Raw genomic sequence first — 15,368 nt, 5'->3', positions numbered from 1 at the left:
GGTAACCAGAAGAATTCATGGCTGTTTCTCACCCAAGCAAACCTAGTCCTTGTTCCCGTTCAGCTGACAAGATAACCCAGATGAATACTCGCTCAATGAGGGAGCACAGCTTCAGAAATAATCCACTGACTCTCGGTGTGCAGAGAGCAAGCATCCAGCAAATGTAGTGCTCTACACACTCTAGTTGCTCTTATCTGGAGTGACTTTTTTGACATGACAGGACACCCAGGAGCGTATTACACCTCTGACTGCTCTGCTTCCCTCTGACTCCTTCAGCAATTACCTCGACTTGCTGTCACATTTGCTCCTTTCTGCCACTGTGGTGGGGTGCTGCTGTTGCTGCATATTTTTGCCTTTGCTCTTACCAGAGAAACCCATCCACCTTTGCCTGCAATGTTGTGGGTGCCAGCTTACAAAAGTAACCTTGCTTTTCTCTTTTTGTAGGTGGAAGATGCATTGAGCGAGGCAGATTTTCAGCTCAAGTTGGACTTGCACTTTACCGATAGCGAACAACAGTAAGTGCTGGTTTAAAGCTCAATTGGAGATGCAGGGGTTTGTTCAATTAGGAAATTACTTTGATGAAGTGAGAGTCCTTTGAAAAAAGGGATAGCTTTGATAAGTCTTTCCTTTGCCTCAGAGTTGAAGTCTTTCTGTTTCCCCCCTCTGTATTTGAAGAGTGTATCTCATACTCCTCTTTAAAGGAACAACATTTTTTCTCCTTTAAGTGTGAGGTTTTCAAAGATGCTAAGTGTTGCTCTATCTCTGCTGCTGTTCAAGTCAAAGGGAACATCACCACTGATCTCCATGTGAGCAGGGGCTGTAGTTCAGGAATGCATTTATCTCAGGAGACAATGAAATATTTTCTGGCTGAAGATGGGTGTATTAACATGCTAAGTGCTTTTCTTGTATTAAGAACCAAAGTTGTCTCTATATTTTTGGAGGAAAGAGTCTTTCAATTGAATTTTCTTTCTTCCGTTTGATTACATAATCTTAGGTGATGATGAAGTAACATCCCTTCCTGAGACACAGCAGAACATGTGATTCTAGATGTTATTCAGACTCACTGAATCACAGAAAATGCTTCCAATGACTTCAGCAGTATTTATGGGGGATGGGAGGAGGTGCAGAGAAATCATCTGATCTGTATTTCATGCTAAGACTGTCCACATGTGATTTTATTCATATCCATAGGGTATCTAAACAAATTTCAGGAACATTTCCTTTCTCTTCAAGATACAGAAAGTATCTTGTTCTCTCAGGCAGGTGGGACTGGACTATCATTCATCAGCTGTGATTCTGATGGGTGTAGAAGAGGAAAACCCATACATTAAGTTATAGTCAAGTATAAAACAAGCATTAAGTAATAGCCAAGAAAAAAAAGATCTGAAGAATAAAACAAGCATTAAGTAATAGCCAAGAATAAAAAGATCTGAAACACTGAAGTTATGAAATTATGCTCTAACACATATATTTAATTTATGTTATTATCTGAATGATTAATCCTATTTACTATAAACAAAAGCAGTGATTTTTAGAAAAGAATATTCTGCAAATCTCATTGAAACACTTCTTGGGACTAACTGTGCACCATATTCAGCATAGATTCTGTTAGATCTGGGAAACAATTAGCTTCAGAAGCGTCTTCAATGCTGTAAAAAATTTCTTTAGAAATGAGTTTGACTTGCACTGGGAGAATGTGGTTAGACATGCTTCATGTTTACATCTCAGTCTCCTGCCCTGTAGATGTCATCTGATTGACTGCACACTAGGAAAGTTCTTCTGGAGTAGTTATAATCAATCTTTGATTTAAAGTTTGGGGATTTATTTACTGAATAAAGGAGAAGCCAGTCCAGCTTGTATTGTTGCTTTGCAGTTACTTCACCTACTCTTTTTTTTAGCCTCTTGAAAAAAGTTTTTTCAGAAGATCAGCTATCGGGAAAAGTACTCTGAATATTTTCATCTGTCTCTGACACAGGACTTTTTCTAACTCTCACAGATTGCCTGGTTGATTGTTCTTACACTGAAAATCAGAAGTAGTGAGCTGTCCTGAACACTCAAATAAGCCGAACGGTTTGCTAAATGCATTTTCTTCTGCTACTTACTTCTGATGTCCCCAGAGCTAATGCATAGGTAGACATCAAAGACAATCACCAGGGGAAAACAGAATTGCATCATATCTATTTTTGTTTTACACAGTATATTTGTGTATATCTTTACATGTTATTTATTATTTATTTTTGTGTCTATATGTATATGTAGATGTATTATTTATATTTATACTAGGCACGAGTACAACACAAGATACTCATCAGTTACATAAATCCTTATGAAGCTGAGATGTGATAAAAATGCACCTCAAGCCGTCTCTCAGTCTGCTGCCTGTAGCATGCTACAGGCTATGACAACTCAAGCTTTCACTAACCCTTATAAACCTTTCTCTTCCAGGCTGAGAGAGGTTCCAGCGATCCCCGTGATCAGCAGCCGTACACTGTGTCTTCACTTCCACCCCCGGAGAGGCCTGCACCACCATGTTCCTGTCATGTTTGACTATTTCCACTTGTCAGTGATATCTGTCACGGTGCATGCGTCACTGGTAGCATTACACCAGCCTCTGATCAGGTAAAGGACACAGGAGTGTCTGCTGAAAGGCACAGGAGATGCCTCTTCTGAGTTCATTTGCTTATTGTACAGGAGAAGCAGAGAGGACAATTTAATTTCAAGTATTTTGGTCCTGGGCTAGGATTCTGGATGTTGGGGTTTAGAGTCAGCCTCTGACACAGGCTCCTTCTCTTGATAAGACGCTAGAGTCTGACCAAAAACTAGCAAAACTTTTGGGAAGATGTTCAGAAATTTTGGTTAGTCTTGATCTCTCTATTACCCATCTGCAACATGAGGAAAGTGAAAATTCTCTTCTCCTTGACTGTTTTTCCTCTTTAGTCTAAAATCAACTAAACGTTTACATTTTTCCCCCCTGTTGTTTTGTAAAGCATTTAGGACATTTTGACTCTAATCTCATCTGTGGCCTCTGTGCATTAGCATAATTCATCACATGGCTAGAAGGAGGCATGTGTGAGTCACTACTGGATAAGGCTCCATTGAGTTTTCCCTTTGCAGCAGCATCTGATTTAGCTGTGCAGCAGTATCATACTGGCTGCTGTGGGGTCGAGGTGTGATTTATGTTATCTGATTTGTAACGGTACGAAAATAATTCAGAACTCCTTCAAACAAAGCAGGACTGGAGGTCAATATCCTCTAATATTTAGAGCAGGCGAGGGGAAGCAAAGGTCTTTCTGGCAATTTACTTTGTGCCCAATCTTGTCATCGTGCGAGATAAAGAGTGCTGAGAGAGAGGGAATCACTTCGGTCCTGAAGCAAAATGCAGTGTTAAACGTTGGTCAGCTTCCCCCCTTACTCCAGCAAGGCCTTGTTGTTTACCAAATGACCAGGAGACTCTTAAGTTCCTCAGATATTGCAAAGTGTCAGCAAGAAAAGATGAACCTGTAGACTCTTTTTTTTCTCAAGTTTTGTGTTTTGACTTAATACATCGTTGCTTCAGTTCTCCATTTTTGTAAAGACATTGTTTGTACACAATGCCATAGAATGAGTTAAGATCGTAAGAGGTTGGGTTCCCAGTGACAGTGATGAAAGTCATATTAGGAGATCAGACTGACATATTTGTCTTTTCTGCTGCTGCTGAGATACGGGTAGCTGCTGTATCCCTCTTCTGCTGTGTGTTGACTTTTTAAATAGTGAATTAGGTTGTAACAGAATACTTCTAACCAGATAATTTTGCTCAGATAATTTGCCTATTGTTCTTCTGAATAAAAGGATGAAAGAACAATAGTTATCAGGCTTAATGACTGCTTTCAGTGCTTTGTTGTCCTCTAATGAATGGGGCTGCAGAGACTTGTTACTGTTATTAGGCATAAATCACATGATGAGCAACTGTTCCATAGTCAGATTATTATAGCTTTTAAAATATGATTTTGTGGACATTATGAAGTATATAATATTTTTACTTAATGCAGTGGAATGAAGATTTTTGACAACACAATATAAAGTCTCATTTGCTTAAGCCAGTAAAATAATTTTAAAATGTGATACTGAGTATTTATCTTCTTCTTGATAAATGTTCATAACCCGAAGAGTCTTTATATCATGCGTTCTCTAAATATAAATCAGGGTGAAGACACTAGTGTAAAAGAAATGCCAGTTCCAAGCATTCTGAAACAAAATGAGCCAACTAAAACTTGTTTTTCTCACAGCTCAGAGATTTCCTGCTTATCACTTATCATTGGAGTTTACTAGGAACATAGAAAAAAAGATTTAATTGTAAAATCAGAACTTTGTTTTTGCAACACAATACACAATAGAAACTGAATGACTGGAAAGTTGGGGTTTTTTTCACATTAAAGGAAAAAAAAAAACAAAACACCACAAACACCAGACAGTTACATTGTCTAGGAAGGATATCTGCAGTATTTCACTGTGTTTTAGTTTGCTACCTTAAACTGTCCCATCATAGTACATAGTTTACACATATATACATATTATTTCTACACATATATATACACTCAAATGTAAAACAACAATTCTAGACCTACCCTGAAAATAAAAATCACACATTATGTAAAATTGAAATTCACTGACGTCCTGAAAACGTCCTGGAAAACAACTTTCCCTGAAGCATAGCTACCTCCTCACATATGCACTGTGGACTCAGTTTTTCATATTTTGTTAGCTCTGTTGGCAAATGAGATACTCTTCCACAAAGTTCTTCACTGTTGCTTGTATTTAAACAGTTAAAACAATAGGGAAACCAGTAATACTGATTCAGGCCTTTCTCTGCAGGGTTATGTACACCCACAAATAGCTCCTGTTGGGCAAACCTTGCCAGGGTGCCTCCATTACCTCCTGTTTTTTGAGAAGTAAACATTTTGATATTGATGTTTGACCTGGTTAATAATCCTTATATAGAATCATAGAATCATACAATGGTTAGGGTTGGAAGGGACCTCAAAGATCATCTAGTTCCAACCCCCCTGCCATGGGCAGGGAAACCCTCCACTACACCAGGTTGCCCAAAGCCTCGTCCAACCTGGCCTTGAACACTTCCAGGGATGGGGCATCCACAACTTCTCTGGGCAACCTGTTCCACTGCCTCACCACTCTCAGAGTGAAAAATTTCTTTCTTATATCTAACCTAAATCTGCCCTCTTTCAGTTTAAATCCATTGCCCCTTGTCCTATCACTACACACCCTTGTAAAAAGTCCCTCTCCAGCTTTCCTGTAGGCCCCCTTTAGGTACTGGAAAGCTGCTATAAGATCACCCCGGAGCCTTCTCTTCTCCAGGCTGAACAGCCCCAACTCTCTCAGCCTGTCTTCATAGCAGAGGTGCTCCAGCCCTCGGATCATCTTCATGGCCCTCCTCTGGACTCGTTCCAGCAGCTCCATGTCCTTCTTGTGCTGGGGACTCCAGAACTGAACGCAGTATTCCAGGTGGGGTCTCACGAGAGCAGAGTAGAGGGGCAGAATCACTTCCCTTGACCTGATGGCCACGCTCCTTTTGATACAGCCCAGGATACGGTTGGCTTTCTGAGCTGCCAGTGCACATTGCCGGCTCTTGTTGAGCTTCTCATCCACCAGCACTCCCAAGTCCTTTTCCTCAGGGCTGCTCTCAATCCATTCTCCGCCCAGCCTGTACTTGTGCATGGGACTGCCCCGACCCACGTGCAGGGCCTTGTTGAACTTCATGAAGTTCTCACAGGCCCATCTCTCCAGCCTGTCAAGGTCCCTCTGGATGGCATCCCTTCCCTCCAGCATGTCCACAACACCACACAGCTTGGTGTCATCTGCAGGCTTGCTGAGGGTGCACTCAATCCCACTGTCCATGTCTCCAACAAAGATGTTAAATAGCACTGGTCCCAGTACCGACCCCTGAGGAACACCACTCGTCACTGGCCTCCACGTGGACATTGAACCATTGACCACAACTCTTTGAGTGCGACCATCCAGCCAATTCCTTATCCACCAAGTGGTCCATCCATCAAAACCACATTTTTCCAGTTTAGAGATGAGGATGTCATGTGGGACAGTATCAAATGCTTTGGATAAGTCCAGGTAGACAATGTCAGTTGCTCTTCCCCTATCCATCAATGCCGTAACTTCATCACAGAAGGCCACCAAATTAGTCAGGCAGGATTTGCCCTTAGTGAAGCCATGTTGGCTGTCACCAATCACCACCTTGTTTCCTATGTGCCTTAGCATAGTCGCCAGGAGGATCTGCTCCATGATCTTGCCGGGCACAGAGGTGAGACTGACTGGCCTGTAGTTCCCTGGGTCTTCTTTTTTCCCCTTTTTAAAGATGGGGGCTATGTTTCCCTTTTTCCAATCATTGGGAACTTCACCAGATTGCCACGACTTCTGAAATATGATGGATAGTGCCTTAGCAACTTCATCTGCCAGTTCCCTCAGGACCCGTGGATGCACCTCATCAGGTCCCATGGACTTGCCCACCTTCAGGTTCTTTAGATGGTCTCGAACCTGATCTTCTCCTACAGCGGGCAGTTCTTCATTCTCCCAGTCCCTGCCTTTGCCTTCCGTGACTTGGGCCATGCCGCTAGAGCTCTTGCCAGTGAAGGCTGAGGCAAAGAAATCATTGAGAACCTCAGCCTTCTCCATATCCTGGGTGGCCAGATCTCCCGTTTCCTTCTGGAGAGGGCCTACATTTTCCCTAGATCTCTTTTTATCACTGACATATCTATAGAAGCCTTTCTTGTTGCCCTTGATGTCCCTAGCTAGATTTAACTCTATCAGGGCTTTAGCTTTCCTAACCTGATCTCTGGTTACTCGGACAATTTCTCTGTATTCTTCCCAGGCTACCTGTCCTTGCTTCCACCCCCTATAGGCTTTCTTTTTGTGCCCAAGTTGATCCAGGAGCTCCTTGTTCATCCATGCGGGCCTCCTGGTGTTCCTACCTGACTTTCTCTTTGTTGGGATGCACCGCTCCTGAGCTTGGAGGAGGTGATCCTTGAATATTAACCAGCTTTCTTGGGCCCCTCTTCCCTCCAGGGCCTCATCCCATTGTACTCTACAATATAATAAATATTACATTAGGTTTGATACTTGGAAGCCCTCACCTCTCACCAAACTGAGAATGAGTGAAATTCATGTTTCTGGGATGCTTTGCAGGATTCTGGATGGAGATTTTGTGATTCAGCTTTTCTAAAGAGTACAACGCTCAGCTTTTTTAATGGAATCCCAATTTATAGCAGCCGCTCATGGCTTTATGCATTTATTAAGGAGATGAGAGCCTGGATAGGAAGGTGATGAGGCAGACTTGCAGTCAACTTATCTCCAGCTGTGTTATCTCTACAGTAATCATATTTGATCTAAATGTGGGATGACCAGGAGCATGATGGGACGGTTTGGGGCTTGGATCACCTCCTCTCTTGGCTCCTTGGGCAGCTGCATCCCTCTGAAACGCTGCTGCAGAGGAGACTCTGAACAGCAGAGAAGGTGGCTTTGACTTGTCCTTACAGAGCCCTCAGCCTGAACTTGGTTAAAAATTCTCACTTTGACCTTTAGAGTTCTTTGACTTCTCTAAAAAGCACCCCAGAAGTGGGTGGGGAAGCTGAACCTCCTTGGGCCAAGTCCAAAACTTTGATTTTCTGGGCAGGAGTGCAATAATAAGGAAGAATGGGAATGAAGAGTGCAGTTGTTGATTGAGATTGCTGTTGTCTTGACCTGAAGCACTGCTCCCCTCACCTGTGTCTAGCCCTGTGCCCAAGTCCTTCCACCAGACACAGGATGACATTGTCACACTACTGCTTGCAAACCACAGGGCTTGAACTGTGCTGCTGCAGACCCCAAGCCCCTTGCCCTTCTGCAGTGACAGCTGCTCTGTGGGGCGGTGGTGACTGCACTGAATGCTTTTGGCAGCAGCTGACCAGGGAGCAGTAGTTTCAGACTTTTGAGATGTGGGAGAAATAGAGGAGAATCTAGAGCAGGAGTTGGCTGGCACATCTCTCCTAACGTCACAGAAATTATAATTCTCTTTGGAAAGTAAGGGGCTTGCCTCTGGCGACTTCATTTTACCCAGGATGACAGAAGATGATCCCAGCAAGTCTGTCAAAAGAGAAACTGAAAAAGTGAACAATATTCAGGCTTGAGAGTACTCCTCTGCTGAATGCACTGGCCTCCACAAGCTGCTTAAATACCTTTTTTATTTTCTTACCTAAGCTCCAGAGGCTAAATATGAGTAGACAGTTGCAGGAGGAAGGTGAGGAGGAGGAGTTAGGACTTTTGGACTCCAGTTTACGGTTTTGTGTAGAACAGTTTGGTTTCTGGCCTCAGGCATTGACTTCTCCCTTAGCTCCCTGTCACTGGCTTTGCAACTGGTCCAGTCTATAAGTGGAACCAGCAGTAATCAGCCCAGCATCAGCTGTTAGAAAAGACACTTTGCTGCAGCACAGTTCAGGCTTCAAGAAATATTTCTGCTTTTTCCAAAGGGATACATCCTTGTCTATGGTGTACAGGTCTACTTAGTCCCAGGCATGCTGCAAGCTCAGTGGCTTTCTTATATTAGACTAATTTAGGAAGCAAATAGCAAGAAACATGGTTACCCACTTCATTGATTTCATAGACCTGTGCACCACTCCTTCCCAAGAGGAGTTAGCATATGCCACTCTTTGTAAGTCAAAATATGACTCATAAATATTATCTCTGAAACAAGTACCCGAATACAGAGTTTCCTACACACTAATTGTTTCCCAAGCTGAAAACAATGGCCTATGTGTCATATTTCCTGTTAAGCAGCATGAACAATAGGATCTGGTTGGCATGTCTTCTATTGAAAGTTTATCCAGTGACTTCAGATGATTTCTACCGTCTTCCCCTGGAAGCTCTCTGGAAATTTAAGAGCTGTGTTTCAGTACCAGACTGCTGCTATCTGTACAGATGGTCTCCCCAAAGCCATGCTTTGTCTAAGGACTGTCCAGAATCCAGCTCACAAAATGGCCACAGGATCTGCAGTCTTTGGCTCTTGGGATTCAGCTGAAAACATTTTCAATCTGGAAAAAAAAAAAAAAAACACAAGCTAACAAAAAAAAAAAAAAAAAAAAAAAAGGGAGAAAACCCCACAGGACTTGAAATTGCTGCAGATAAGCAAGATCCTTCATCACAGACAGCTGACAATCCTGTTTTCTCTTGTTCGCACAGGAAAGGGGTTCAATTTCCTCAGCTTTCTGGATTCTCCTCAACTTTATGAAAAACAAAATAGACCTTCAGGATTTTGTTAACGTTGAATTAGTAAATGCTCACATCCAAATCACTGTGAGAAACAAGAAATCTCGGTGGCATCTGAGATGGGGAAATAATCTACTACAAATTTTGCAGATGGAGAAACCAAGACACAGATACTTTCAGTGCCTTGAGCAGAATCAAAGGGACGCAGGATATTTAAAGGTTTCAGCCCTGACCTAGTTCTGTGTGGCTCCATTGCATGGAGGAATCAGGCCAACTCTGGTCATTCCTGAGCAATTTTATCTTACCTAAATTCTTTTATTCCCAAGTGTCCTTCTGTTCCTCAAAAGCATGACTGATATATCTATATGTGATACACACACTGTACTACCCTGTGCACCTTGAATCTGGGTGCAGACTACGCAAGTCAATTTTTCTGCAGTTGTAAGTGTAGCTGGCACCTACTTATGGGCAGTTTACATCTGAAAATGCCACAGATAAAATCCTGGGTAGGAAAAATCATGACTTATTTTCCCTGTCCATCCTATTTGCAAATAAATTAATCTGTAGAAACAAAATGGAATATTTATGCATCAAAGAGCTATTGCTTCCATAATATGTTAATTAAAAGAATACTGTGTTGGTTTTGTTTGTTTTTTTTTTTTCCTCTAAGAGCTCTTGCATAATAACTAGATGATTTTTCCTTTGAATTTTCTTTTATTTGTTACTGTTTGTTATGTGTCTGCAAAGATGAACTTCCACTTTGACTCCTGAGCTACCAGCCGAGAAGTCACGTAAGAAAAAAATGACTATTTCTGAGTCAAACTTTGAAAAAAAACCCCTAAAATGAAAAAGCAAAAAAAATCTACCAAAAACTAAATAAAGATCATCACATGACTTTACCTGCTTTCAAGTTTTGTAGCAACTAAGATTAATTTAAGGACAAATGAACCAGTATTTTCCAGCAATCAAACTCACTAGAGATTTCAAACCAGATTCCCCCCTGACTCTGTTTGGGATCTAGGGAGAGGTATGTGTTTCCATTACAAAATTTATTTTAATAAATCTCATCAGTTTTACTCAAGAAGCTCAGAACATTTTACAGTCACTGATTATAACCTTAGTGAAACTCCTTGTGTAAAAGAAAAACATGTTTAGAGGAGTGCAGTCTGTAAATATCCACATATTATTCTCAAAAATAAATAACGGATCATCCAGGTGCCTTATGGCCAAGTGTCAGTTGTAATTTGCCAAAAGTTATATTATGGTTTTGAGTTAAAACATTGAGGGAAATCAATGATTTCCTGATCTGTGAGAGTTAGAAGGAAGTTCCTAGTGAAATGCAGAGTGCTGTTAGTGGATGATCTGAGGGTTTGATTCTGAGATAGGTTATTTCTATGGGACTTACTTATATATTTTTGGGTTTAAATCAGTAATGTTTTATGCGTGAGAGATTTAGGGAGAAAGAAGTGATTTCTCTATAAGTTCATTTCTTGAACTTCCACTCCTGATTCAGTCACAAAATTATCATTTCTTGCCATTAGAAGTATGATGATTGTGTGATTTTTTGTTTGTTTGTTTTTTTGTTTCAATTTGACTATTTCATATAGTGCAAGATAGTTTTTTTCCCAAGCACGATTCAGATCCCAGTCTTATTTTTTTTCTTAATGATTTTTGGTAATCATTCTGCCAAAAACTACAATTTGTGTAGAAAATAAGTTTTGTTTACCAAAAAACACAAAAGGTCTTAATTTAGAAAAAAGCGAATGAAAAATAAAAAATTATTTCATTTGGGGGCAGTTTATTCTCAAACAGAGTACCATAAGATACAGAGTACTATTAGATATAAGGAAGAAATTTTTCACTCAGAGGGTGGTGAGGCACTGGAACAGGTTGCCCAGAGAAGCTGTGGATGTCCCATCCCTGGAAGTGTTGAAGGCCAGATTGGATGAGGCTTTGGGCAACCTGGTGTAGTGGAGGGTTTCCCTGCCCATGGCAAGGGGGTTGAACTAGATGATCTTTGAGGTCCCTTCCAACCCAAAGCATTCTATGATTCTATGATTTATGCTAATACTATGTTTTATTAAACTGGCCTAAAGCATTTATTCTGCATTACTTCAATAACACACCTGAATTAACATTTATCAAGGTTAATCTGTTTTCTACGCTAGGCAACTGTCATCTCTTTTATATGTTAGAGAATTGTCCACAGAAGATAAAAACCAGAGAATGATTATCTTATATTTTGCATCATACAAGAACTAAGAGGTGCCACATCCAATTCTCCAACAGCAGGTTCAAAACAAACAGAAAGTGCAGCACATATTAGAGCGATTCGTTCCAAAAGATGTCACAGAGGCCCAAAGTATAAATCAAAAAGGCATGGACACAAATTCTTAGAAGATAACCATGACTGCTGGAAATAATTGCCTGAATATAACCTCTGAGTCAGAAAGACCTTAAATTTTCATTGCTGGTATCTTGCAGGCTGTACCATGGGAAAAACCTGGACATTTCAAGGCAGCTTACTGTAGTATGTGACATTGGATGGCTGCTGTAAGAGCTATGAGACTCCTCTGAAGGATAAAGACATCTCATGGATAAGGTCATCAAAAGAACCGCTCAAAAAAAGCAAAAAAAAAAAGAAAAAGTTTCTTTCCCTGAAAAGATTAATAATTCTGCGCACATGTTCGTTCTCTCAAACATGCACACATTACCTCTTTTGACCTTTTTTATCCTGACTCAAAATAAAAGCTAAGGTTAACATGCAGGATGAGGATCTAAATGTTGATATTAAATCAATGCTATTAAATAAATAGTCCAAATGGACATGTAAATAACCAAGGTTCAAGATTCATAGAAATGAGCATGTTTGCTGGAACAGGTGGAAAAGATAAATACAGAAAACAAAATTTGATGTGGCAAATTAACCTGTTATTGCTAATAAAAATTGTCTTTAAGTATTATGCACTTCAGAAAGCATTAGGGGAATCTCAACCGTTTGTAAGCCTCCCAGTTAAACTTTCCCTCAACAGACAGATGATATTTTTTTGGCAGGTTTCCCAAAAAAGGTTTTTGTTTTACAGTGCTATGTGAAATCAATTTCCATAAAACCAACAGATTAAAATCCCTTCTCTGCTGTAAAAGCAAAAGATAAATAAATAAAAAAGGCATTAAAAAGTGATTTTCTCTCCCTTAAAACCTTTGAAAGCTTTGCTAATATTCAAATGAGGAGTTTTTCATGTGCAGGCAACATTTGTGTAAGCTTCTCTCTCTGATACCACAGCAATCATTTTTTATTTCTGCTTCTTGAGCCTTTCCAGCAGACCAGGGCAGACAACATCATCCAATAACAGCTGAAATTATTCAGAGCAGTGTTTATCTCTTGCTGTTTGAAATTGCTTTAGTTTATTTATTTATTTTTATCTTAAATGTTGCATGAAGGAAATACATGGAAAGACTTCATGCTGCTGAGAAGCAGCCAGCTAGAAATTTCTTGGATCACAGAAATTAATACACACATAAGCAAGGCCAGATATATGCTAAGGTCTTCTATGCCATCCTTCAGCTTACAGGATGTCCTTTTTGTCAGTATGTGAATGTCAGGTTATATAACAAACTGCACTTTTGACTTAGAGGAGAGGCAAGGATTTGTGATTAACCTTCTGAAACTGGTCCAATTCCTAATTTTGCCTGAGATTCTTTTTCTGATGTTGTACATATCACTGAATTTCCCTGCACATCCCAACCTCACCTGTTATTTGGGTGGTAACAAGTATTGCTGCACCTCTTTTCTTTCTGGAATCCTTAGCATAAGGAGACAGAGCATTCTTTCTTTTGTGGTGTGTTTCTGTACAGCATCCAGGACTGTCATCTGTCCTTAAAAACTGAATCAGGTGTAGCTATCCATGAATTATGGCCAATCTGAGCTGATGTGGCCTTGTGATACACATCTACATGGAGGAATACCCTCAAATTGGAAAGTTTCGACAGAACGAATGACACTGTCCTGCGGCTTTTAGTTCTGGTACATTACAGTTTTAAAATATTTTTTGTGCTCCCCATCTTGGAAGCTTTTGTTGTTTCAGGGACACCAGATCTCCTGGGTATTATGTAAGTTGGGATGCCTGGATGGACATCAGGTGCCTGTGGATGATGATCTCAGTCTGAAAGCTGTAGCACAAATTCAGTGGCGTTTTCTCTGCACTAAGTATGAACAGCAAATGTGTTTTTCTTTTTTCTCTGCAGTTCATTATTTCAATTCCACCTTTGCCTACATGCTTTTTAAGAACACTTATGCTTGCTTGCATCAGCATCTAGACTTAGTAACTTGGCTCATTGTATTCACCACGAGTAGCCTGATTTCTCTCTTGAAATCTTGATGTAGTTTATGTGCAGCACATGATATCACAGAGGCTGACAGTGGGGTTCATCTCACCTAACTTCAGTTGTTTATGACACAGTCATCCTAGCCTCTCTTTATAGTCCACAATAAGAAATAAGTACTTTGAGAGTGAAATTCATCTGACATGTTTGGTATCACTACTTCAGAGAGATGACTCATACCCTGGAAACACGGATTCCTCTCCAGGAAACATAAAGGCAGCCTACGTCATTAACGTAGACATTTGCTCTGATCCAGAGTAAGAGCCCTAGCTATGCACCAGGACTCTGGTGGGCTTGATGCTGAGTAAACTCCAAACAAGGTGTTCCTCTTTTAATGGTTTCTTGCTATAAGATAGGAGACATACAGATACAGTCAGAAGGGAACGCTGTGACCATTAGAGTCAGCACTGAGAAGTAATGACTTCGGTGCTAAAAAAACTTATCAGGCTTTTAAGGAAGAATGTGGATAACAGCGAATTCATGTTGCACATGGGTATGGGAGAACACATCCTAAGTGAGTGGACTGCACTGAGCAAAAGGAAATGCAATTTTTGGGCTGAAGTCTTGTCATTTTGGTGCTGGAAGCTTATGTCATGGAACAGTGAGAAGTGGGAACTAAGCTTCCAATCTGTAATAAAAGATTGGGCTGAGGTATAAGGGATATTGATAATGAAAAGACATCATGCACAATTCAAAGAGAAAGGGTGATATGGTTAAAGCCAGAGAGCAAGATGTTTCATCAATCAAGATGCAAGCTGATGAGAAACTGGATAAGAGTATTATCTATGTGGACAGATGGAAAAGTTGTGTTGTTGAGATGTTATGCTGGAAAAAGATCTGTAAGACAGCAGAGAAATGACTGAGTGAAAGATAACACTCAAGCCACTCAACTGAACACCAAGAAAGCAAACTCCATTCACATTATTTGAGCTAATGCATACTGGACAAAGTTTATTTTGAAAGGGAAACGTGGACTTACAGTGTCAACTAGAAATAAATAAAAGCAAAAACTACAACCACCAAAACCAAAACTGCAAACATTTTCTCAGGAAGTAAATAGCACTGGGACAACAATGACTCCTCTCTAACAATACTGTTCTGATTATTTTTCTTCTCAATTTTTCTTATAGCTTTGCTCGTCCAGGGAAAGGTTCATGGCTTGGTAAAGGCAACCTGGAGGCAGGACCAGACCAGTCCAGTATGTCATTAGAAAATCTAGTATTTGGAGCTGGCTACTGCAAACCTACTTCTTCAGAGGTAAGGAGGATGAACAATGATGTCTTACTTCTGTGTGGTCACACAGAGTGTCCACATTATCTGTGAACAGTGTGCCCTGGTTTATGTTGCTAGTAGAGTGATTTTGTTGGAAGAAGAACCCTTCAATCATTTCTGCATGAACCACTTGACACTTGGATACACAGTTCCTGGGTGTTCAGCCCTCAACTGTATGAATCATTTCAGAAAAGTTCAAGATGTATGGATATACCTCTGGTTGCCAATGACACTTTTGAGGCAGGATTCATCTGACCAGGTGTCTGCTGTAAGGTGTAATTAATTATTCAGCAAAACACCTTTGCTTTCAGTATTTGACAGCCAGAGCACTTGAGTCATTATTAAGGAAATTGTGAAGGAAGGGTTTGTGTCCGGAGTATGTGTGTTGGTGATGGGATGTTACGCACATTGCCTTACTCAAGGCAGGTCCCACAGTTAGTGTGAGCCTTTGATTTTAACACTTACAA

General features: G+C 40.6%; 1 protein-coding gene across 1 annotated transcript in view; it reads left to right on the top strand.

Annotated features, from left to right (window-relative positions):
- The window catches only part of FAM135B (family with sequence similarity 135 member B), a 155,879-nt gene that overhangs the window by 82,975 nt on the left and 57,536 nt on the right, over positions 1 to 15,368 (top strand). Inside the window, exons 4-6 of the mRNA XM_086609581.1 lie at positions 445 to 515; positions 2,446 to 2,619; positions 14,760 to 14,886. Coding sequence (XP_086465707.1) covers positions 445 to 515; positions 2,446 to 2,619; positions 14,760 to 14,886 — 372 coding nt within the window. The remainder of the gene's footprint in view (positions 1 to 444; positions 516 to 2,445; positions 2,620 to 14,759; positions 14,887 to 15,368) is intronic.

Source organism: Tauraco erythrolophus, chromosome 3 (assembly GCF_009769465.1).
Source record: "Tauraco erythrolophus isolate bTauEry1 chromosome 3, bTauEry1.pri, whole genome shotgun sequence".
In the NCBI taxonomy this organism is placed as follows: domain Eukaryota; kingdom Metazoa; phylum Chordata; class Aves; order Musophagiformes; family Musophagidae; genus Tauraco; species Tauraco erythrolophus.
This window is presented reverse-complemented; position numbering and strand designations above follow the sequence as displayed.